The following is a 25,557-nucleotide window of genomic DNA, read 5'->3' as shown; positions in this document are numbered from 1 at the left end:
GCTCCCACAATGCCAAGGAGGCTGAGGACAGCAACTGTGCAGCTGCTAGACTGAGGGATGTTCAACTGCCATGGGCTCCCTGTGCACCTCTGAGCTTTGTTTGCCCATCATGATTTCTCTAGGTAGCTCTTGGGAGGAGTTTTTAGCCAAATGTGCAATTGCTACCTGGGCTCTGACTGCAGAGGTTTCCTCCTCTTCACAGCTGAGCAGCCACATTGGGGATTTCAAAAGTTCACACCACTGATGAATTATCTGTTTCCTCCGTGTGATAAATGAGAATGCTCAGTCTGCTTTCCAGAGCTACCAGCCCCCCTCTGGGACCAACACTGTGTGTCCCTGACACTGGCTTCAAGAGACAATAATGCCACCTTCATTAGTGGCATTATTTTAATTCAGCTGCATGAAGGACAGATGGGAGAGCAGTCCTATGCTGAGAAATACATGGCTCTGCTTTAAAGAAAATGCTCTCATCCGGGGAGATGGCAGCTAAAATCAGTGCTAGGAAAGAGCTCTGGCCAAGCAGCTCAAGAAGGACCTCTGTTTCTGGATGCTGTGACTGAAGGCAGGCCTCAGTTTAGGACAAGATGCTGTTTGTGGGACTGATCACTTACAGATTTGGGAAGGTGTATCTGCAGGACTGTGGTTCCTGTGGCAGAGGGGCAGTGAAGGGCAGGGTAGGGCACTCCTTGCTCCATGTTCTCCTGCTATGTAGCTCAATTTTGGCTCGTCACACACTGTTACCTAAATCCTCACCCTCAGAAGTCAGACTGACTTCTGTGTGTAGCGCACCTGTGGCTGAAAGCACTGAGGCTTTGCAGGTTGATGAAGAAATCCTTTTTGGAAAAATAAACCTCTGCCTGACATTGGGGATACACCACATCATTTCTTGCCATGCTTGGTACTGTACAGGGAGAGGGAAATAACCCACGCTCCACTTGTGTTTTTCCAAGAGAAATGAAAATGCATTAAGGAGAGCAGAAACACAGGAGAGTCAGGTGGTCTGAACACTGACAACATATCATCTGTCACTGACGGTGCTTATGTGAGCTCTGGCAGCTGTTGCCTTGCCTACGGTTCAAGGGAAAGTGAATATATGCTTCCAGCTGATTGCATCACTGCCAAATATAGACCCACATGTCCTAGGCTGGTCATTATCTGACCTTGATGACTGTGTCTCCCTAGCTTTCACTCACAGTTCTGATGTCCCTCCCGTGCCTGTGCTCTCCCAGACACTTTCCCCAGCTCGTGCTGTGCACTGGGGATCACACCCAGGCCCCCAGGAGATACCTTTGCTGACCTCATGTGTCATGCTAGGAGTATCTGGGGAACTGGGTCACTGTGTTACAGTGCTTCAGCCCCTGAGTGTGGTTTTGTTGTGTCTTTGGAGACAGAATGCCATGGTCTGTTTGGGATAGCCCATTGCTACCCAGTCACCTCATGCTGCAGTCACCCAAGCCAGGTTAAAGTCAGGACAAGCACAGCCAGGTGTTCATACTCTGTTCTTGCACCCGAGAAGTCCACAGCTTGTACTCATGAGAGATGGAAATGAAGGTACAGAAGGCTTGTCTGAGTCACAACCTGCATGAATGTTCTACCAGAGAGGCTTCCTGCCTCTTCCTGCTCCTATGCTGTGGTTTGTGCCCACCTGGAACCTCTGACAGAGGCAGTATTTAAAGAGCTTTGCTCAGAGACAAGCTCTGGGTTTCCTTCCTGTTGCTGGTGCTAGGTCACCCTTCCCTTCCACAGCACAGCCGTCCTCCTCTGACATCCCTCCAGGACATCCAGACATGTATCACCTTTCTCCTGGGAACTCTTCCAGTTCCCTCCTCATTAAGGAGATGAACAACCACTTGATTGCAGTGCTGGTTGTTTCCCATCTCACACATATAGGCAGAGATTTCCCTCCTGCAGCAGCTGTCTGACAAACAGCTCTGCTGCTAGGGGAGGTGACATTGCCCCTGTCCCTGGTGACTTCTCACCCTGTCCTAAAGACGAGCATCTCTTGCACCAGACCTCACAGGCTGCCCTGATGACACACAGGTGAAACACATGAAAAACCAACCACGTAGCTCATCACTGGCTCAAGAGAGCAGCCACTTCAGCCTCTGAGTGATTGACATCCAGTCCTTTTGGGTATACCCTGCATGTATTTGTACAGCAAAAGCTTCAGAATTCTGAGAATTCAGAATTTCAGGACTGCCCATTTGACAGTCCTGAATACTGGAAGGAGTGATAGTAGACATTGTAAGATGATAGCATGTTTTCTGGTTTTTGAGTAATTTTTTGGATTAGCAGGAGCTGGACATCAGGAACACTGAGGTTCTTCATGGTTCCTGGACCTGGACAGGACAGAAAAGTCTTCTGCATATTGTTTGCATTTCTGTCATAATATGTTAAAGCTCCTACAACACTGTGAGCTGTGAACTCTTATGGCCTAAATTTTCTGATATTTTCCGTGCAGAGAAAGTTAGCAGAAGGAATAAGACCAAAACCCATGCTGGGACTCAGATATCTAAGGCCATGCTGTGGCAGAGCATGGGAACAGAAAGGGGATTTCACACATCAACACAACCAGTTCTTGGGTCCCAGACTTCACGGTTTGGGTTGCCAAACAAAATATTCTGATTAGCCAACTTTCTGTGGAGGAAAAGTGTTGAATTTCTAGAAAACTGTTATTTGAAGGGTTGAAACTGGGCAAAAGGCTGGATCCAGAATGTAACAAAAACAGTTGTTATGGCAGTGGCATCTGTGTGGGGGCGCTGTATGTGTGTGTGATGCACGAACCTTTGACTAAGAAATGATATATGTATTCATCCCAGCTCCACTCATCTGCTCCCCAAAACCTATAGATTGTATTTCCTCCATTTCCGCCTGGAAAGCACCCCTACAGAGGATATTTCTGTGTATAGACAGGTGAACAGATTGCAGAAATCCGCTGTGTGTCGATTCTCTTCATGATAATTTGCACATTAACACAGAAGCATTGCTCATGTACTACTGAAAACAAGAATTTGCTTTTCCATTCAAGCTATATTGAAATGTATGGAAATGGGCAATTTATAATTTTGAATAATAAGCTGAAGTTTGCAGTATAGAATTGTTCATATGAGATAGTAGAAAATTACAGTGGAAGGAGTAACATAATATCTGGATAGATGCAGTGTTATTTTGTACAGAAATAGGCTTTTGTACAATGATAATATTACATGAAGAGATGAGGTTCTGCCTGTGGTCCACAGGGAACACTGAGGGGAGAATTTTGAGGTAAGTGGAAGGTAAAACTTGTCCTTTCTTAAGTGTGGTTTCCACCCAAGAAAAGTTGGCTGAAGAGGTTGTTCTGGACAATGCATGAATATGGTCTTTCTTCAGAAACTGTTATTGATTTCATGCTGTAAGTGCTGATCTGACAAAATGTTCCCCAAGTAAATGCAATCTGAGCCCTTTGAGAGAAGCTTCATAGAGAAATCAAATCAAACAAAAATGGGAGCTTGGACAGTTCACGCATTCCACAGTAATACTTTAGTCTTAGTGATATTTTTAATGGATCTGAATGGGATGCTGAGCTGGACAGTTAAACAAAGACTTACAGAAGATTTTTGAGCATGGCCAGAGGCATGGCAGACACTTGAAGGCTGCACTCCCACCTCAGTCTCTCTTCTGCAGCCTCTTGTGTTTCCCTTACTGACATACAGATAAGGTTATCTGGATTACTCCTCATGCTGGTTTTTTTTTTTTGCCAGCTCCAGGACTAACCTCTGCATATCACCTGTGATATCTTTGCAAGCTGCCAAGGCTGCTCCAGCAGCAGCTCTAGTTCATGCAGCATGTGCACGAGTTTCCTCCCCTTTTCCAGTAACTCTTTTCCAGTAAATCTTAGGAGGGGTCTTTTTGCATCCTGGAGGAGGGACACAATGCTGCTCAGAGGCCGTGTCCAGGCAGGACAGCAATGACACCTCTGAATGCAGTGTGACCTCTTCAGGTGACATTCCCTTCACACCCACTTGCCTCAAAGCTGGTGCTGTCCATGATTGTGGTCTAGCACAAGCTTGTCACAAACAGGTGGCTGCCATGATCCTGCTGGGCTGAATGCCTCTCTTGGAGCATTGGAAATACCTCTGGCACTCCCCACATGTTGAACAGGGATAGTGAGTAGCTTCAGCCAAGGTTTTTGGTTCTGTATAGCCCCATGCAGATTGTGAAGGGGCTGTGTCTCAATGAGTGAAGTTGGGGATGGGACCTTGGCTGAGACAAGGGATCTGTATGCAGCAGCATGAAGATGAGAGTCCCTGTCCCACAGCTCAGATGGTTTTCACCTCTTCTTACAGCCTTGGTGTAGAGTAAGGGAGCTGCAATGAAACCAAAGAGCAGAAACAGCCCTCTGTTAACTAGGGCATAGCATTGTTAATTTTATCCTGCTATTTTCTCTAAACGATGTACTTGGTTGAGCTCTCAGCTACACTGCTCTTGCCAGTGGGACTTGGGGGTTGGCCTCACGCCTTTGGGATAGGACTCAAAATCTCTTGAAGCCTCCAGGACCAATATTGTTCTACCTTAGGGCTTGTTATAACCTCCTCCCTTTTGAGAGGAGTACTTTTGAGAGCTCAGCCTTTTTGCTAAATAATAAGTTTTCCTCTTTTATTTGTCCATTATGAGAGTCATTACAGTTGAAGTGCTCTGTCCTATTTGGATAAAAACTACTTGGATAAATAGCACTGAATTCCTCGATCTCAAATGATGATTCTTCTGGGTGCTGGTATATCATTTGCCCTGGTGTGTCCTATCTGCTGGAAGGTTGAGAGAATTGGGAGAATGTAGTCCCAAGGCCTCACTGGGCAGTGCTGGGAGGCATCAGGAGACTTGTGGAGAGGTGAAAGAAGGAAGCGAATACTTGAGGAGAAGACCCAGAGAAGAGATGAAAAATGTCACAGTTGGGAAGTGTCCAAGCTGATCAGTTCAAAAAGGGTTTTTAAAACCTGATTTCCAGAGGATAAAGCTCCTGGTAGCAAGGAGAAATGGTACCCAGGAGGTGTGAACATTCACTTCACGGTAACCTTAAAAACTTCATACTGCTTTAAAAAAATGTAGTTAACTTTTCCTCTGTAACATGCCCCTGAACAGTCTAATGGGTGTGTCTGCTCCATTGCATTTCCTCTCTTTCCCCCTAGGAAGTGGGATTCACCTCTCTTCCCATCACTATGGATTAATTTCATTGCTAGGGTGGAAATCCATGTTTCCTGCATTGATGAGTAATTCTTGAAATCCCCTGATATTAGCTGCCATCTCTATATTGTGGCTACACGAAAGCTATTTTGTGTTTCAAGTATATCAGCGTGGTGGTGTGGCCACATCCTCTTCTAAGTCATGCAGGAAGCAGCAATTACTCTCATGGGTTTCAATCTACAGCACAGGAAAGCATGATTTTGCTAGAGCCACATTTAAGCTCTCTTACCTCTATCCCACTCCCAAAACGTCCTTCCTTCCTGGTGCTCCTGCCTGTTTGGTTCCCAGTAGTGGTTTTTGACCCAAGCAGGAGGCAGGTGAAACCTTCCTGGGAGATGCTGGACTTGCAGCCCATGTGCCCTAATTCCTGTTGGGAAGGAAGCTCTGCCATCCCACTCACTGCAGGTGTGCCTTTCATCTGGGATGCTCCATGCATTGCCAGGCTTCATTCCCATTGGATTGGGGTTTCCGGGTTTTCTTCTATTGAAGTTCATATTAGCTATGCTAAAGGCAGGATTTTAGAATGGATGTTGGCAAATCATTGCCACATCCTTGGTGAAGATGTAATTGCACATACATTTCCTGCTTTACAGCAATTAGCAGGTGAGGAACATGTCACCCAGGCATGTCACTGAAGCCAGCTCTGTCCACCTGGAAAAGCCCACCTACCAAACCACTTTGCTCGAGTGAGTCTCTCAAAATCAGTACATCAGTAAATCCTGTGGCCTTTAGTCCAGTGCTGTCATTTTTTAGTGGATTTTAGAGAGAGGACCCAGGCTCAAAGAGAAGGAATTGCTGGCATCCTGGCTCCTTAACCCTTCATTTCCAGGTCAGCAGTTCCCAAAGTTTCTCATCAGGCTCTAAGAAAACATTTCTGCTGGTTTTTTTCTCCCCATCACACTCACACTTGAGTCTGTGAGCTCTCTGGAGGTTTTGGCTTCCCCTGCAGAAAGGGCAGCGGTTCCTCAGGTGTCCCTGGGAACTCAGCACATCACAGGTGCCTCCTGCAGGAGCAGAGGAGGGAGTAATGCCTCAGACCACCTCCTGCTGTGCTGTGGTTTGTGTCCTTTAATCTTTTGCACTGCAAATTGCAAGCCTTCTGTCAAATGATGGAAGTGCCAGGTGGGATGGATGGGTAGGGAGCCAGGAGTGTGTGAGTGGATGTCTGAGCTCAGCCTGTGCCCAGGGTGGTGGCTGTTGGGCGCTGATGTGCTGGGGACACAGATGATAGCAAAGAGGGAAAGCTGGTTATGCCACAGCAGCTGTGCTCAGGAACCAGCATTCCTAACTGTTCTGTAAAATTGATCTTATTTTTTTAATCTTGGCTATCTGCTCTGCCTCCAAGGAGGGGCAGGCATCAGCATCAGAAGAGGTTGCATGATAAAGGAAGTCAAGCCACGCTGACCTCAGAAAATTTTATTTACTTAGGTTTTAGAAGTGCTATTTATCATATTGAACTAACACTGTTATCAGAAGACATTTGTGCAACCTCCTGAAACTACCTGGCTATGTGTAATATGCCACCTATAAATAAATGCCATTTTAAATGTCGAGTCATGTGGGAAGATAAATAAATTAACTCTCCTGGGCTCATTAGAGATGAAAGCTGAGGTTTTATAGCAGGATGAAGAGAATTGCACAATGCACTTCCATATGGCCTATAAAATGTGTATGAAAACCATTTTCTCCTACCCATGCTAATTATGATATATAAATAGATACTGTTTCCCTTTGGGCACTTACTTAGCTGGATATTTTTTTAAAGATCAGTGCAATCACTTGTATGATGCATTTCTGTAGGCCTTAAACAGATCTCTAAATCAAAATACCTATTTTTATAGCAATAAAATGACCTTTCACTAATTGGGAAAGAAAATGTTACCCAATAGGTGACAGTTGTCATGAGTGCTCAGCACAGTCAGAAGTCATTTTGGCATTTGCCTTTAAACTGTAGCTGAGACGAGTGTTTAAATAATAATTTTTTAACCCATGTGTCTATATGAGTTTTGTGTGAGTGGTGAGTGTGCTTAAGGAAGGACAGGGTGATTTGTGCTGCCTGTGGCCAGGCTGCAGACTACAATCAAAGCTCTACTTTTCACTCAGAGCACAATTTTGCCACAGGACCTGCTGGCAGAAGACTCCTCTGAGTGTGTACCACTGGCCACTGCTAGTGAGTGGGCCCACTGTGCTCAGTGGATGTCCTACAGGGGCATCAGCCATGCTTTTCCAGCCTGCCTATAGTCCACAAGACCCCATACTTGGAACCAGTAGATAATATTCACCAGAGCAGGCTGGGAGAAATGGCCCTTTGAAGGATGACATAGCTGTGGCAATACAGTAACTGTCACTTTTCTAGCATATTTGAATACTGTTTATTATAAACATTGCAAATTAGTATCTCTAACTGAGAAAAAATAAAATTGGGTGCAAAAATACACTGGTGGTATATTACATATACATATAAATACATTATATAGTTTGCACAGTCATCAGGCACCTTCCTTCCAGACTGACTTTCCACAGACTGATGCAAAAGTTGACATAGAGGAGAAGAGAAGGGAAAGGTCTCCAAATATACACAGTGCTGTTTTGGCAGCTGATTAAGTTCCCAAAAAAATTGTGCTGTAAGAAACAAAACACAGTTTCACAAGAGAGACCCATTTGTATTTTCACATCATATCTACCTCACAGCACAAGGGGAAAGAGTGAGCAAGAGAATGGTGACACAAACAGGGTGCTCAGTGTGTACTGATGACATTTGAGACCAGTTCCACACCCCATTCAAAGCCTGTGCTGTTAATGGGGTCTGGAAGTCCTCTCCTTGATAAGGAGGGCTTCAGTGATATCCAAAGTGTTTTACCAGCTGCTGGCTTAGCCCACACAATCCATTGCAATAGGCAGCTTGTAACAGTCCCTCTGTGCAGATGCACTGGATGGGGTCACTGACAGGGGCCCAGGTGCTCCCACCTCACAGAGGTGGAGGATGCATGTGCTCTCCAGGGCCAGTTCTCCATTGGAAACCTCAAGGCTCCGGGGTCAGAGCCTGCAGCTGCTCAGAGGGGGCTTGCAGGAGCCCTGCCACAGCTGAGCTGCAGCTCCCCCTCATCAGGAACCTTGTGCCTCTCCCACCAGCTTAAGAAAGCTGCCCTGCCTGGCTCAGAGGAAGGCAGATGGATTGCAAGCATTCTCACATGGGACTTTTCCAATATCTCTGAATGTTTTTTTCAATTTTTGTTTCCCTTCATTTCCTTAGAAGATAAAAAGCTACATAGGTGGTGCCTGCTTGGTCTGTGATGTCGCTTTTTGGCACCCTGAGAGGCAGATGGAGTTCAAAGCACCAGGGCAGTGTCCAGGCAGAGAATGTGGTGGCACCAAGGAGACCAGAGGGAATCCATGACTGGTGGGAAGAGCAGTCTCGGTCTTTGTGGGCACTGCACCTCCCATGTGTGCAGCCTGTGCCCAGCCCCACACGGAGGACGATGATTCCCACAGAGATGCTGAGCACCAGACTGGGACAAAGCACTTTCCATAGGAAAAGGTGGCAGTGTGTGCCATGCATTGCTCCAGGAGATGGTCTCCATCCCCAGCTCACCCCACAGTCCAGCACAGGGCAGTGCCAAGGCATGCCTTGGTCTAGGACACGTTTATGTTGGAGAAGAGTGGGGCCCTGGGCTGTGTGGATGCTGTGCTGTCTGCCAAGTAGCCCAGGATGCTCTTGAGTTCACTGCGTGACAAATTGGCTTTGATGTGCAGGAATGCTTCCAGGTGCCTTTTGCTGTAGAAGAGAAATGGGCAGGTGTTATTTCCTCTCACACACCTTCACATGTCAGGGCCACTGCACCAGGATGTGGCTCCCACCCTGTGGCGTGAGCGTATGTCCCCTGTGGGTGCCAGCTCAGCATCTGGCAGTCCTACACAAGACCCTGTGGATGTTTGTGGTAGGGAAGGGAATCTCCAAGGTAAAGGAGAAAATCAGGCCAGAATTTGGAATATATCAACTGGCTTTTATTCATATTTTCCTTTGCTTTCTGATAGGACTGGGATTGCCACAGCCTGGAAGGAAGCACCCACCAAGGTTTATAGGCTCAGGCTATATGAACCTCACCTATATTCATACTTGACTGCTTTCTGGCTCAATTAAAATTCCTTATGAGTATTAGCAGATCTGTTTCAGCATCTCTTACCGGATATCTGGGTATGTTGTGGCGAGTGTTGCAACTTCAATTTTAATAGCACCTAAATCCTGAAGTCGGATTATTTCAGCCAGTTTGGGGAGTGCTGAATTCAGCCATGTGGCTTGAGATCCCTGTGAGAAGAAAAAATGGTTAGCAGGACATCATGGGGGTCAAACCACCCCCCAGGAGCTGCCTCCTGAAGCTGTTTCTTGGCAAGAGGAAAGGACACATCAGTGATTTTAGGTGCCTCATTGTTTTCAGTGCTGTTTCTGCTTGAGGCAGCCTTGGGAAAACTCAACTAGCTTTTTGATGGTTTTTAATCCTCTCACACAAGTGGTGTGTGGTTTGCCATAAGACTGAGACTTCCACCTCAGCAGATTCTATCTGCTTATTTCCTTTTCCTTGGGTTTCTGCACTGCCTGGTGTGGGTACCAAGGTCTGATGGGCCAGGTAAGTCACTGCCACATGCTGCTCTGCCTCAGCTCCAAACACAACACTGCCTTTGGCATATCCAGGTATTGCCAAAATTGGCTAGAAGCCCCAACTAGAACTTTTTCCTGACTACTGGAATTTCCAAGGTGCAGCTGCCTGATCTCCTGCCCACTCTATGTAAAACTCAGACTTGTTCCTTCTCCAGTCAAACATGCATGGGGTGATGGAGGACAGGTTTTGGCTTAGCTCTTAGCTTTTTTTGCAGGCAAAATTAGAGGCATGGAAGGAGGGAGATGATCTCAAAGGACAGAGAGGGGTGTTCCAGCTGTGGCTGTCATGGAGAAATTCCTTGCATACCACAGACCCCACACTGCCTGCTTTAGACCCTGGCTGACCTAAAAGCTGCAGCATGGGGGAAATCAAGGGTGAGAGGAAACCTGTTAGCTTGCTCATATGGCAACAGAAGAATTTATTCTGTAGGCTACCCTTTATGAAGACTTTTGAAAGACCCGGTCTGGATATTCTCTTTGATCTGAACTCCACGCCCCCTCGGGATTCGGCCAGTGAAATGCCTGCAGCTCCATACGAGATCTGATCGGGAGAAGCCCTTGTCGGTCAATCCCGAGGCCTGGCAGCGAGCTATCGGTGACAGAAACCCAGCCTCCATGGAAGCTGTACTGAAACCGGGAAAGAGTATCTAAGTCTTTTGACCCTTTTAATATAAACCTGCAAAAAGGAACTGCCTATGGGACAAAGGACGATGAAATCATGTCTCTCCATGCAGGGAGGGGCAGGCTGCTGACAGGGCAGCCTTTCTGCCTACAGGCACTTTTAAGAGACCTCTTTCTGCCTAAGGTCCTGCCTTGCAGGAAATTAAGCTAAGTTGAAAAGGTTAACAAAAGTTCCCAGAATTACTTTCCTGTTTTTCAGTGTGTCTGTGCCCTGTGATGTGTTCATGGCAAGCACTCACGTACATTGCTGGTGCAGAAGGCTTCCAGGTCAGCAGCATTCTTGGAGATATGTTGGGCCAGAGTTTGCTGCTGTGCTGGAGTTTTCAGGCTGACCTTCCTCTTCAGCAGCCTCACAATGTACTCTTTAACCAAACGTGCATGGATCTTCTCAACGATAGCCTGTTGGGAAAGAGAGGAGGGAATCACCATCCATTTCTCTTTTGCTTGGGGACATAAATCATGTGTGTGGATGGAGGACAAAACCATCCTGGCTGTGAGACACGCCCCACCAATGCCTGCTGTGAATTACATAGCAGGAACAGCCCTGGTTGCCAGCCTCCCAAGACAGGTTACAACACATCCTAGATGCTGAGAATTTCTTTGTACTCTAGTAAGAATGGGAATTTCCAAATGTCGTTTCCTTCTGGGAAGAGTTTATAGCGCAGAAAAGATTTCCATGTGCTAGAGGAGTAACAATATTCCAGAAAAACAGGAATTCATGCTGCTCTTCCTGTTCCTCTCTCTAACACATAAAACATCATGATTTGTCTCAGCTACTAAAAAGATAAAGACAGGAAATAAAATATTGTCTGATATGATGATATTTCATATATAGTCCAGCATCAGTGAGGATGTGGTTCTGGCTCAGTTCTCTGGGACTTCTCCCATTTGCATCCACCTCCTCCAGTCCTTAAGGCAATCAAAGTAGCAATGAGACTGAACTATGCAACTGCATCTGTGTTTCAAGACTGCTAAAGCGAATCTGTAATTAAAGCCACATGTTGGGTGGTCTCTAAAGCACTTTCTCTGCATCAGGGGTGGTTTGTTCTGCAAACAGTGCAGCAGAGCTGCAAGAATCTGCTTCTGCCAGAGGAGGATAAGATTCATGTGCCTAATCTGGGAAACTGCATGCTGATGGAAACCCTGCCTGAGAGGCTTTCTGATGCCAGGCCAGCTCACCAGAGGTCATGGCAGCTCAAGCCACAGAGGATCAGAGCTGAAAATGCATCCCAGCACCCCAGAATCCCTCCAATATTTCTCTCAGACTTACATGGTAAAACGGGTCCTTTAAGGTCTGGAAGTCTGAAATATGTTTGCTGGTGGTTTTAATGATCTCATTCATAATTTCACTGCTGGAGTCCCACTTATTCTCCGTAAACTTCTTGTACAATGGCTGAAAAAATGGAAAACCTGCTAAGTTACCTCAAACAAATTCTATGCACATGTGTATTTGTCATTTCTACATGTAGAGTATCTCACGTAGTGAGAGCATGGTGTGTAGTCTGTGTAGGGGTGTGTGATGACGCTTTACAGGGACAGGGGAACAAGGGGCTGTGTCCCCTTCTTGGTTCCTCATGGTGAAGAACACCAAGGGCTTGAAAGGTTCATATTGGAGGTGTTTTTATTATTTCTGCTTTTTTTTTTCCCCTCACCATCTTGTCTGATTAAAGAATTATGGAACCATCAGGGGGAAAAAATGAATCTTTATGAAATGTTTTCAATCATAATTTTTCTCAGCCACAGTAAATAAATAGGAAAACGAAAAAAATTGCATCCCTGTTCTCTTGTGCCTTCCAAAAGGCTCTACAGAGAAAGCAGGAGAGATTGTGGCTGAACATTCCTGCCTCCTACGCTTCCTTTTCCTCCACCAAAATTGCTTAACTTGAAAAGATTGTGTTATATATATAAACAAACAAAAGGAAAAAAAAAAAAAAGGAAGCCAAAAGTACAGAAATGCCCTTCAGGTCACCTTTATGGGGAAGCCAAAAGCAGTGTAATTGCAGTTTATGCCATTAGTGATGGCTTCCTGCAGTGTAGAGAACAAACAGCTGCAGGTCAAGACTCTCCTACTGCAGCCATTGTCTCGGATGCCATTAGCAGGTTTTATGTTCACCTGCACATTTGTGCCTATGTCACTGCACCCATTTTGCCTGCAGGTTTGAGGACCAGCTCAAGGAGAGCTTTGTGGGCGTTTCAGCAGAAGTGTGGGTTAGTGCCTATCCCATCCTGTCCCTTCTGAATGTGGCTGATTTGAATCAGAGATTTGAGCAACAGATAGCACGGCAGGAGACCATGCCCTGCCCTGGTATCAGCTGAGCCATGAGGCAGGACGATGTGGAGCACAGATATGGTACCTTCAGCTGGGTAAAGAGCTGTTGAAGCAGCACATCAAAGCCACTGTTTTCAATATCAGCCAGAGTGCTGAGGATATCGGCTTTACTGTCGTCCTTTTCTGCCACGTATTCCTCTGTGTATTCTCTGCAAGAAAATACCAGCCACGTCAGAACAGTCTATCCTCAGGAGAGAGAGAAATTCAGAGGTGTCCAAACCTTCTGCAGGCAGATTTTTCTACCTCTTCTCACTCTGGAATACCACCCCTTTATACATTGCCTGCAGAGGAAGAAGCAAAACCTTTTCTTTTGGATACTCACCTAAAATTCCAGCAGTTGTTAATATTTGCAATCAGTATAGGCTTGTAGTATCTGTGCTTCTTGCTTTTCTCTTTGAAGTCTTCAAAGGCATCCCTGTAGCTGGAGAGGAGATGGGAAGAGGAGAGGTGGGTGAGTGGCTGCCCAGGTGCTGTGCCAGCCTCACTGCCCACAGCCCCTCCCCAGCTCACCTCCTCAGGAAGGCTGGCAGCTCCTTCAGCAGCCGACGGGACAGCTCCTCGCCCACAGCCTTGCTGATGTCCTCAGCTCGCTTCTGGCTGCTGTAGATACTCTAACAAACAAGCAAGATCAATTTTAAATGTTGCCAGCTCCAAAAAGGCCAGGTTTGCTGGGTAAAAGAAGTTGCAGATCCTTTGCTGAGAGCTGCACCCAGCTGTCCTGCATCCCCCCTGCAATTGATCCAGGGACCACACAGAGCAGCTATAGTTAGCTGAGAGGTTCAAAAGGAGCATGAAAAAAAAAAATCTAGAAAACAGCTGAGAAAGTGGGCAATTTGACACTTGGTTTCGTTTCTTTTTTAAAATTTTTAAAATGTTGTTAGATTGCATTTAAATAAACAATTTAATCACAACAACATCAACATATGAGAGGTTTATTTTTTAAAAATAAACTCAACTAATCCTCTGTGACCAGAGGAAGGAAAGAGGCAGCTCTGCCTGTGGCACTTTCCCTGGGAGGAAGAAACAGACACACCATTTCTCAATCAACTGAGCCCATCTCCTGTCTCTCTGCTGCTGGGGATGCAGAAGAAATAGCACAGGAGAATTAAGGCAGTTTTTTTTTCTTGTTTTGCTTATAGAGGCACTTGCCTCCATCCCATAGTACACCAGGCCCAAGACAGACCATGGTCTTGAGCTTCCCTGTACCTTTCACCTCTGCTACCACTCTACACAAGTGACTTGTCCTTTTCCTCTTCTGCATTGACCATAGTTGGTCTCAAATCCTAAATAGGTAAAGGATGCAGTTGTTTATTTTTAATATAGCTCTGTATTACCTGGATAACAAATATTCCTAGCAGTTCACTCTGAAAATGCCCATTTAGCTTCTCTGGTTCCTTGTCTTCTTTCCATCTTTGGATTTCTTTATCTAAACATCTGCTCAGTGAATTTTTGACAGTAACCTTTAGGGAAGGAAGAACAATGGCATTTACTACAACATGGATGCAACAGCTCCTACCTTATGCAGGTTTTACCCACCCACCTTTTGCCTGGCTCAGCCCTTTTCCTCAGCCCTGGCTGAGATATGCAGGCTCCTTGTTAGGACATGCTTCACCCATGAATTCACAACAGCAAGGAAAACCCCCATCACGATACCCACCTACACAATACTGGGTATTTTGAGGTAGAAGTGAAGATCCCATCACACCTCCACATCAGGTGGATCAGGAGGGCAGGGAGGGGAGCAGTGGGTAGGAAGGTTGCAGCAAGCACATGTACCAGAGCCCAAATTCCCCCAACCACGCACTGGGTGTGTGTTAACACTCAGAGCTACCTGCTTTTGCAATTCTTTTTCCATGAGCTTTTCTGACGCCACACAAGTGTAGGAGAGGGAAACAAAGTGCTCTCAGGCTTTCTCTGCTCTGACCCCTCTGTGCTGCAGTGAGGCTTTGGAAATGATCTGTGCAGTATTGCTGATCCCCCAGTGCCCTGTTCATGTGCTTTGCAGACCTCACACCACCTCTCCCATATGCAAACCATCACAGACTGCATCTAAACTTGGAACTCATCTTCTCATTTTCCAGGAATTCCAGCCCCAAATGCCAAAAGCACTAAGCTACAGGAGTACTGTAAAAGTGGCTTCTTTTTTCCATTAAAAGAAGGGTGATACAAAAACCAGAGCAACTTTTATTTTCTAAAGACCAGGCGATTCTCCATCAAGCAAACAGATTTGTCAAGACAGATCTCCATGCTTTGTGCTCACCCAAGGTCTGGCACCTCTGCAGAGATCAGGAATTATCCAAGATCCTTCAGAGATTCCTGTGAGAGGGACCATAAATCCCTCTGGAGATTTATCAGGCAATTAGAAAGTTACCCATAAAGATCTGTTGTTGGATTTTCCCCCTCTTGCTGCCACATGATTTACAAGAACAGAGCAGTTATGTTTTCATGGCTCCCAGGGCTAAGCAGAAGTTTGCTCTGCAAGTCCCATTAGCAGAAAGGTGACCTGTTCCCCAAAAACAAACAAAAGCTTTTTGCTTTTCCCTGGAAGGGTGTGTAGGGTGTGTGGTTCACTGGTGAAGAAGTGTGTGTGCAGGACAAGTCACAGCTTCTCTGAGGAGTCATATGGGAGCAGTGAAGGGAAGAAGAAGAGTGTCTGAACCTTTCTTACCTCTTCACTGTCAAGGTATTTATTTTCAAGCTCTTTGCTCAGACTTGAAGGCAAAAGGCTTCCAAGCTTAACTTTATCCAATTCCATGGCTAAAGCATGATCTTTTCTCATGTCTCTGGAATGAAAAAAGCCAAACAATTGTATTTTCCAAGGGTAGTGTAATTCAAGACAGTTGTTGATGCAAATCACTAACAGGTTTTGAGGATATCAGTGAAAAAACAGATGGAAATGTACACTGTCCTTAGTCCAGGCAGGACTTGGAGAAGCTGAATATGTGCCAGGGGTGAGACCTGTGAGGGTGGGACCACAAGCAACCCTGTGAATGGAGTTATGGTCTGTCCTGTGTACCAGCCACTGTGCTCTGGTGGGCATGGGGACCTGAAGCAAGAGGGGGAATCTAGCCCCTGGACATGACCTCTCTCCATCCATATAGAGAGGCAAGCAGATGAAAAGCTGGTGCTTGATGGCTGGGAGGTGGTCCCTCAGCAGACACCCAGATGTGGCCTCTGGCAACACTCCCAAAGCAGATGCTACCCTGGCCAAAACTCCCCAGAGCTGCTCCTCACAACTGCTCACTTCCAAACACAAGCTGGTTCAGATCTGAATATCCTGATCTAGAGCACAACACTGGCTGTGGAAAACTTCCGGGATCAACAATGAATCACTGCACTCCTCAGTGAAACACAAAAAGGAAGAAGTGGAGCTGAATGACTTTGGAACAGAAGAAACATTGCAATATTGCTGGTGTCTTTACTGGTTTCCACCTAAGAACTGAAAGCCCTCAATTCTCCACTCAGTACTATTAGCCACAACAAGCAAAATTTTCAGTTCAATAACATAGAGAGTTTATGGGGACCCTTGGCTGATGGTGTCCTTTCACAGGGGTGCACCCTTAACTCTCCTAAAGGTGAGGAAAATATAGACTGTGAGTAACACTTAAACAACATCCTCCATCCCCAGGATAATTGTATCTCAGGTTGTTCTATTTATTGTCTGCCTTCAGGTACAAAGGGCTGAAATTTCCAAATTTTCCAAGAGTGAGTCCAGGTCTGCAACTGGAATAGATATCAAAGCAATGAACCTGACCAATTTACCCCACAAATGAAGCCCTAAACCTTTGTGTGTCTGTTGCTCAGAAGCCAGAATGCTGAAACCACCCTTCATTTACAGACTAGCAGCCTTGAGTGTGTCCCTTCTGGCTGTTCTGGCCAGGACTGTAAATCAGCACATCATCAGTAACACCAGTAACGTGGCCAGTTATACTAACTCATAAATCAAGCAAATGCCTGGGTTTGCAGCCAATGAGCCTGTTTTGATTTCCAGGGGTAAAAATATATAAAATCCCACTTACTTTGGATAAAAGTTGTGCACCCACGAGAGAAGAAGGTAAATATCCTTGTCTTCCAGATGAGACTCAGCATTTTTCTTTGCCTGGGAGGCAAAGTAATTGTGGTAGAGCTCTGCATATATGCTGAACACATTAAACTCAGGAGGATAAAGCTTGTTAATATACTTGGCAACTACTGTCAAATCTTCTTTCATTGTTTTTCCCATATGCAGGAGGTTCTGGCCAACTGGAGAGAGGTTCTCAGTTCTAGGAGTACGGCTTGTGTCTTTCATTCGAGCCTCTACCGACTCCTTTACTGTAGCCATCCAGAGCTCTTTCCATTTTCTAGGTCTAAATTGCATATTTTGGTCAGGTGGGTTCTCTGACATGTAGTTCTGATCTTCCTTCTCCTGTTCTTTCAGAGCTTCCACTGCCTGCTGTAGCAGATCTGGGTTTGTTTTTGCAAGCAGCACAGAATCCTTCAAGGTGCTGAAGACTTTGTGCTTCAGAATTTCATAGACAGACTCGATGTCTTTCTGACTGGTGTTCAGTCCCTCCTCACTTTTGCTAGACAGGCTTTTCTCCAGGACAAACAGATGTTGAATGGCATCACAAAGCTTTTGCTCTCCAAGGAGATCCATGACTTGTTTGACTGGTGAAAACAGAACAACCTTTCTTTAACCAAGAGTGAAGATTTAGACTTCTGTTTTATAAAAAATGATGGTTCTGGAATATTTTTTTAAAAATGCTTATACTTCCAAAATGCTAGCTCTTGGGCTCCTACACCATATAGAAAGTATGTTTAATTCAAGATCAGATTATTTCTTGCTTGCCTTTAACTGGGACAATGGAAACTTGAATAGCCATCACCAGTGTGTTGCATATGGACAGCTATTCACGAGCCACCTATAATTGTTTCCAAAATTTAGCCTTGTGCAGCTGGTTAGTTATTGCCCACCCTCCTTCCCATTAATATGACCTCAAGTCAGAAGCATGGCATTAGAAATAATGTAGACAGAAAGATGTAACTAAAGACATGCTGAAGGAAATACCACATGGGTTTTCCAGAAATAGATTTGGCACAAGTTGACCTGTGAAATTGTTTGGGAGGACACATTTAGCAAGCAAGACAATACAATTGAACTATCTTATCTGAACTACAGACAGTTACTTGAGACAGGGAAGCCTGGGAATTTATTAGTTAAAATGGCAAAGTTATATCCCAAAATAAGATCTGTTAAGTGTGTAATCTTTGCATGGAGGACTCTGGGTGGAGAAAGCTTACATTATTCACGAAACTCATCTTACTTCATTTGCCCTTAAAGATTGTGGCACAAAAGCTGGGAGTGCCCTTTTGGCATCTGCTGATTGCACAAAGTTCAGAGACATTTTCGAAGCTGAGGGCTTGGCGTATTTTACAGGAACAATGGGATAACTTGAACAGTAAATGGGCTGAAATTTAATGGCACAAAACACAAGATACAAATGCAATAGAACAAAAGTTACTTAGCAACAAATAGGATTTTCTGCTGCAAGCTGGATGTGAATCAGCTTGAGATGGAGGAGGAAGAGAGATGCCTCAAGAATTAGTAAAGCCTTACTGGGAGGTGGTAGTGAACATGTCAGTTATGACCCCAGAACGTATTCAGTGAGAAATATCCAGCTGAAATGGGGAAATAGGAATATATTGTACCACACATTGGTGGTGTCTCATCTGAAATGTTTTCTGCAATTCTGGTTGCTTAAAGGAAAAAAAAAAAAAAAAGAAAAAATAAGACATTGGGGATGGGGCAATGCAGTAGTAAGAATAAAAGTACAAAAGGCCTGTTTTCAGCAGCAAATTCAAGGTCAAGAAGGAAAACCACCAGTTAGGGAAAGCAGTTGACACATGGAGAAAGAGATGCCAATTAGACAGGTAAAGGCTTGCCTGGAAATGAAATAATTTGTACTTAAACAATGAGACTTTGAAGGAGGAGATGGAGGAACAGAGCTGAGAGTTACACCTTGGTTTCTTATCCACCCACAGTTCTCTGTCCCCCCATGGGAAGTAGAAATAAGTTTTATTTTGGACAGAAAACCTGCAAATGGACAGCTCCTCAAGGACTGTGCCCTTGGTACTAAAAGACTAGGACTTGAGGTCATGACTCCCTCAGCCCAATTTTTCCCCAGGTTTCTTGGAAAAGTCACTTCAATCTATCAGTACCTTTGCATCTCTAGGGGACAATTCCTCCCTTATACAGCCCCTCTAGAGGTTTACTATGGCCGATGAAGTGGTGCAAGGAGGATGGAGGAGCACTTACCACTGGGTGGCTTGGTCTTTTTCACTATTTTAAATGCACTTTTCAGCATTCCCTTTATTCCTTTGTTCCCCTTCTCAGGGCTGTCCCCGGCAGAGATGCAACTCTCATTGCTTGTGATGGAAGAGGCACGTGAAGCTCTGCAGGCTGCCTCTGGCCTTTCTCTCATCTTCTCCTGGTCCCTGGACCAGATCTCATCTGCAGAAGCTTCAGGACAGACAGGGACTTGCTCAGCTACTGATGATGAAGTGTTTTCAAACGGTCTGTTTGCATCAATGCATCCCTGTGATCCACTGCGTATTCCAAAAGGACCACTTTGGAAAAAAGGTAACATTTTCATCATTTTCCTTCTAGCCTGTAAATTTCAGGGGAAAAAAAAAAAAAAGGATCAGATTACAACAGTTAGGAAGAAAAATACCACAGAGAAGGTAGCAAAGGTGGCAAGGTATATGTGTGGGCAACATGGAGAATGTTACACATTTGGTGTGAGCACAGGAGAATTCCTGAGCAACACCATCCCAGCTAATGCAGAGAAGGGAAGCAGCTCTCTGGTCTAAATGAGAGAAAAATCAAAGAGCCATTTTGAGGGTGATTCAGATGTCCTGATTTGAGACCTTGAGCTTGTCAGGCTCTCCCATGGGATGCTGTGTGACTATGGACATGAGCATGGATGGGCACATGAGTGATGTGGGTGGGACAAATGTCCTGTGTCTTCAAAGTAACCACAAAACTCTCATACTCTTACATGGGATCGATTCCCCCCTTACTCAGGGCCTTTTCTTCCTGATCTGTGCTCAAGGTAAGTGGAAACAAGGCACGAGGATCAGGGTAGTTTAGTCTTGTTTAAACAGACATGATCCTGCCAGAGTCCTGCATTACTACCAACACTCTTACACCACAAATAATTAACAACAGAAATTTGTTATTGTTACAAATTCTTCTCAGAATTCATATTTAGAATTATGTTCCTCTATAATTCAATAGACTGCAAAATATTTATTTACATAATTATAACGATTTGTACAATGATTATAATTGTTCAATTATTGTAAATTATTAAAGTCACTCATAGTTTCCAATCCTTATTCTAATTATGCTTTATTTAAAGTGACTTTCTAGGAGACTGAAGCACATCTGTATGAAGAACTCTCAGACAAGTTTTGGTTTATTTGTACTGGGTAATGGCAGAAAAATTAGACTTCAAACAAATGAAGAATTTGGCTTCAGTTATACAGCCACAATGTGGTGATCTTCAAATACCTTTAAGTTTATAATGTTGATATGTGTCATGCTGATACAAAATTTGATACTTCTTTCTGGGAAAACTAGTTGGAAGACTCTGGCTTTTCATTCTAATTATGTTTCCTCCTGCTGTCTTCTGGCAGCTTGGAGAGCTTTGAAGTGTCAAGTTAGTGGTAGCAGCTGAGTTATACAGAGAGCAGTGAGAGCCTGGCTTTGCTGAGAGCTTCCCTTCTCCCTGCTTTGGATACCAGGCCATGTTCAGGATTAGTAATGCTATTTCCTTCTCAACACAACAAATATGAACATTCATTTGGGAAGGAGTGTTCCTTGCATGAGCAAGCACCAGAGCCCAGCTGACAGGAGTTACAGAATAGTCTGAGCTGGAAAGGACCCAGAAGGATCACCAATTCCAACTCTGAAGTAAATGGCCCATACAGGGACTGAAGCCACAACCAAAGGCATTATTAGCACCACACTCTTAACTAAGTGAGCTGCTAATCCCAGGTTAGCCAGCAGCTGTGTCATGGCAGAATCTTTGCACCTACATCTCCCTAGCACATGTACTGAGGAGGGGAGGGGGAAGGAAACTCCCTGCAGTTCACTCCAGCTATGCTAGTCAGGATGCCCCACTAGAATCCGGAAAGCAGTGGAAAAGAGCTCCTTTTTGTTACATTTCCTCTACAAAAATACCAAGAAAAAGAACCAACCAACCCAAAAAAATCATGGCAACAGGCATGATTTGTTGCCTAATTTTTGTAGGGCTCTTTTCATAACCTGCATTTCCCAACACAACACTGTGTTTAGATTAATTCCGACAAATCCCTTCCTGTTTGTTCAAGCACAGACTCAGACTCATCTGAGTCCTCTCTCTTTTTCCTGTAATTTCCAACAAAGCATTATTTGGTTTCTTTTTGTTTGTTTGTTTGTTTTCTAACCAAAGAAAGTCAGAAATCTCTCCGCTTCCAAAAGGCTAAGGTCTTTCATTTTGATGAATGATGATCACAAAGGTGGACTTCGAAGATTCAGTTCTTCTTCAATGCCAAGATAAATACAATAGATCTTTGAAAAGCATTAAAGTGACACTACACATATAAAAGTCCATGAGGGAATGATTAGTCTGGTTAAAAGCTGAGTTTTTATTATCTGTCAGAACTTTGTCATGGTAGTGGTCAAAAAAAGCCAGCCTCAAGCACCTAGGTAAGGTTGTTGACGCAAAAGCTGCCATGCTCTCGTATTTGGCCAGCTTGAACTCTTGCCCAGTGATTATCATATGCCACTGCTGGTTGGCCTGTGTTTGTACCTGCAGCAAAAACCCAGTAAACCCCAGCTCCCACTTCTGCCTTGAAATGTAGCCCCAGTCTTAATGCCAAATGGTACCAAACACTCCCTGTTCATCTCTTCTCATTATTGTTAGATAACCAAAATCTTACTGTAAGAAATGCTTTTCAGAAACATACAGAAAAAAAAAAATGCCAACACTTTCTACAAGAAATACTCAGTTAAAAGGAGGTGGTCCTGGTTACAGCTGGGGGACACAGGAAGGAGATGCTGTGCTAGCACTGCACCTCCTGCCTCTGTCAGCATTGCTCCTGCCCAGTGCAGCAGACAGAACATGCCAGGAGTTTGGCTTTGGCTTGGAGGCTGCAGGCTGCTCTTCTGTGTCTGTGCTCTTCTCACAAATCAAAGCCTGCTAAAACTCCAGCAGGCTTCTATTATTTTTTTAGCAGGAGAAATGCTAAATCATTTCCCAGAACCCAAATTCCAGTCTTGGGAAATGTAAGGATTTGAGGTCAAGAGTTGACATTGTTCCCAACTCAGTATTATTACTAATTTAATGTTATCTTTGTAATCCTCATTATTGTTATGTGGCAACATGGTTTGTGCCAAGGGAGCCTTTAGCTCCAATTATTCCGGACACAGCATATTCAGCTTCTGATTTTGAACCAGAAGAGCAGCACAGATCACAGAGCACCCTCTGCCACAGTCTAGATGCCCTGCAGCACTGGGACTGTGGTGCTGTGACTGCTGGTGTGGCTGTAGTGGGATACAGTGAGCTCTCTGCTGAGCACAGCACCTACCTCTGAGTTTTCTGGGGTGGCCAGCAAGGGCAAGGGAAACACTGGGAGCAGAATCAAGACACAGAAGGACCGAGCCCAGACTCTGGGCACAGTGGCTTCCCATTTTCTCCTTTTCCTCATCAAAGGAGATGGCCTTCATGCAGAATGATCTCATTGGTCAGGGGTAGCTCATGGTGTGCCAGAGAGCACTCAGGGGAAGAAATTTATTAATTATCCCTATTCTCAATTTTTTTGCTGAACTTTTTCTTGGCTTCTTTTTCCTGAGCTGCTGCCAGTATTAACAAGCATTTGTTTGGATTTTTGGTCCTCTCCAGACTGCTGATATCCTAGGTCATGAGGATTTACATTTCATTTTAGTGTATCTCTCCCACAGCCTCTCAGAAATCCAGAGTTATCTACCAAAGTTCTCTATCTGCCCACACAAGAGAATTGCACTGGGCCAAGCCATCTTTGAAGCAATAGAGCAATGCAGTTTGAGTTTAGTGTATGTCAGACCATATGCAAACAACTAAACTGCTAATTCATCAAAGCAAAGAGTCCACAGAGATGCCAGACCCAGTCTCTGCACGCTGGGAGACCTCCTATGAGGTGAGGTTTTTTTCCTACCATTTTTGCTATCTGGGTTAAGTACTGAATGGAGACACCATGAATCTGAGGGCTCCCACTTGTCTCTACGTGGGAAATCACAGCCCACAGAGGAGCTGGGCCACCCAGAGCCTCACCTTGAGGCTTTACTTTGCTGCTCACATCCATAGTACTATCTGCAGACCCCTGTGAGACACCCACCACCCAATATGTGCTCCTGCAGCATCCTGATGGTGGCCAAATTCTGCTCCTAATGGGGAGCTGAGGGAAAACAAAATTTGTCTCCAGTAAAGAAGCCAAGGCAGGAGCAGAACCTTCCCAGAGGACTCAATCCATGTGCCTCAGCATCACCAGGCACCCCTATAGGGCTGTGGGTGATTAGGAACCCAAGAGACTCAGGGGAATGGCAGTGACAGAGCAGGCAGAAGACCTCAGGACATCTCACCTGGCATGAGAGAGATGCTTTAAGAGAGCATAAAACCATATGTAGATACAGCTGTGCAGTCATTTCCAAATGAGAATCTGATTTCCCTAAATTACTGACACCTGAAAACCATCCAGTAAACCATAATTTCCTATTGTTAGTGTGAATCTTTCAAACAGAGAAGGAGAAAATTCTATATATATATTGGGAAAAAACAGAGAGAATGCACTGCAATACCCTCTTTTTTTTTTTTTTCTTGCTTCAAATCTGAGCAGCATAATTTTGAACTGTTGCTGCTGAAAGAGCAACCAGCTGCTGCTGTCTAGAGTTTTGTTTTCATAATACAGTTCCAAAGCCAAATCCTTCTTTCAGTCCTGGAGTTTGCAAAGTTCTCTGCTACAGCTAACAGCAACTGAGAAGATAAACTAATTCCCTGGGAGCTTCTCTCGGCACTTTCAAATTCTTTGGCTTTCCAGGCATCCTTTCATAAAGAGGGTGAATGAAGCAAACCCAAATCTGAGCTCTCTGCTCCCTTGTGATTTGCTTTATCAGAGCTGGAGAGCCTCAAAGTCCCTTGGTAGGGGCAAGCAGCTGACACTTTGGAGAGTGAGTGTTTCTTCAGGTTTTCTGCTCTGAACTTGGGTATCAAAGTGAGGCACCGTGGCTTCTAGATCAGCCATATGCTCCAGTCACAGAAAGCCTCTTCCTCACTTTGCAGCAACCTCAATAAGAAATTCTGCTTTGAACACACCAAGGATCCTAACCCCAGGGCCGAACTTTCAATTTGTGCTGAGCAGCTGATGCTGCACAAAGACAGAAGGGAATTTCTAGAGGCTTTTTTTCAGTGCTCTGGGAAAAGGTAAGTCCTAAGAGCTGTGGGACATCCCTGGCTACAAAAAGCAGTCACAAAAGGGCAAGCATGGCAATGCAGAAATGTGCCAGCTTGGCACAGTGACCCTGGCAGGGTGTAAGTCACAGGGGCTGCCCGGGGCCATCCAGGGTCCAGGCTCTGAAATGGTGTTTGTTCAGCGAAGCAAAACTGAGTGAATCACAATCCAATTACTTTGCTGTGGTTTGGGAGAAAACCACTTCCTTTTAACAGAGGCAGAAGCGCCATGCTGGATCTGGAACCCAGTGCCAGATCTGGGTTTAGGATGCTTTGGTGCCCAAAACCTACATCTGGATTTTGGGAAAGGTGTTGGAAGGCAGAGGGGTAGGAAGGAGGTGAATGGTTTAGAGTAGTCACTGCTTAAGCCTGTGCCCTGCAATTTAGATGAAAAGCAGCAAAAGTCACATCCAGCTGTCACAATGGAATTACCATGCACACATCCTTGCGGTGCCCAGCCCTGGGATGTGCCTGGAGCTGCTATCCGCCCAGCGGTCCGATTTATTCCCCATTCTGATAATTTCAAGGTGGAGCTGAAAGCTCTCCCCGTGCCCGGCAACCCCCCCTTCAGCATACGCCCCTCGTTCCCCACTCTCGGACCCAGCAGAGAGCCCCCGAGCTCCCCAGCAAGCGAGCCCGGAGCGGGGCAGCGGCTCGGGAGAAGCGGGACACGCCGGCCCGAGGGGAAGGGGAAAGAGCCGAGACCGACGGACTTACCGTGCGGCGGCTCCGGGCGGCGGGGCTGCAGCGGCACCGGCACTGTCACTGTCACCGCACTGTCAAAGGCTCTGTGCCCGGGGCGGGGGCAGCCCGGCTATAAGGGGAGGAAAGCGGGGGCGGGACCCGGCTGCTGGGAAACTCCAGTTGCGCCTCCCCCCGAGAGCAGGGAACCGAGAAATCCCCTCCGGAGGGAAGGCGGAGTGCCCGGTGCCGAGGGTCGGTCCCTGCGCAGGAGCTGAGCCGCGGCGCCCTGTCCCGGCAGAGCGGTGAATGCGGTACCTGGGCTCACTGCCCCAGGGCTTGGCTGTGTGATGTGTCCCATTGCGAGCTTGGAAACGCGCCGTCAGGGAGAGAACAGGTGCCTCCAAAAATGCCATGTTCTGCACCTGGGGTGGTCATCTCGGAGTGTGCAAACAGCCTGGGAAATGAGGAAAGAGACCTGA

General features: G+C 45.6%; 2 protein-coding genes across 4 annotated transcripts in view; one reads left to right on the top strand and one right to left on the bottom strand.

Moving 5' to 3' along the window:
- Window positions 1-19,400, top strand: part of LOC115495610 (exocyst complex component 3-like protein 2) — a 57,273-nt gene extending 37,873 nt beyond the window's left edge. For 2 of the 3 annotated variants that reach the window (XR_012056542.1, XM_072930454.1), the window contains one exon: window positions 19,261-19,392. Coding sequence is in view for 1 of the 3 variants with exons in the window: in XM_072930455.1 (XP_072786556.1) it covers window positions 19,261-19,299 (39 nt within the window). In the remaining 2 variants the exon portion in view is untranslated. Of the gene's footprint in view, window positions 1-19,260 lie in introns of all 3 variants that reach the window. The other variant, XM_072930455.1, reaches the window with a different exon arrangement.
- Window positions 7,569-25,230, bottom strand: TNFAIP2 (TNF alpha induced protein 2). Its single transcript, XM_030275048.4, has 12 exons — window positions 25,112-25,230; window positions 19,183-19,534; window positions 16,907-17,534; window positions 15,556-15,670; window positions 14,222-14,347; window positions 13,398-13,498; window positions 13,210-13,308; window positions 12,913-13,036; window positions 11,829-11,951; window positions 10,802-10,957; window positions 9,405-9,526; window positions 7,569-8,995 (listed from the first exon to the last, which is right to left on the bottom strand). Exons 2-12 carry the CDS (start codon window positions 19,520-19,522, stop codon window positions 8,854-8,856), a joined length of 2,076 nt encoding a protein of 691 aa, XP_030130908.4. The 5' UTR covers window positions 19,523-19,534; window positions 25,112-25,230; the 3' UTR covers window positions 7,569-8,853.
- Window positions 25,231-25,557: the final 327 nt, after the last annotated feature.

The sequence above is a fragment of the Taeniopygia guttata genome, chromosome 5, assembly GCF_048771995.1.
Source record: "Taeniopygia guttata chromosome 5, bTaeGut7.mat, whole genome shotgun sequence".
Lineage (NCBI taxonomy): Eukaryota > Metazoa > Chordata > Aves > Passeriformes > Estrildidae > Taeniopygia > Taeniopygia guttata.
Note: the sequence above shows the minus strand (reverse complement) of the source record. Positions and strands in the feature narration are given on the sequence as shown.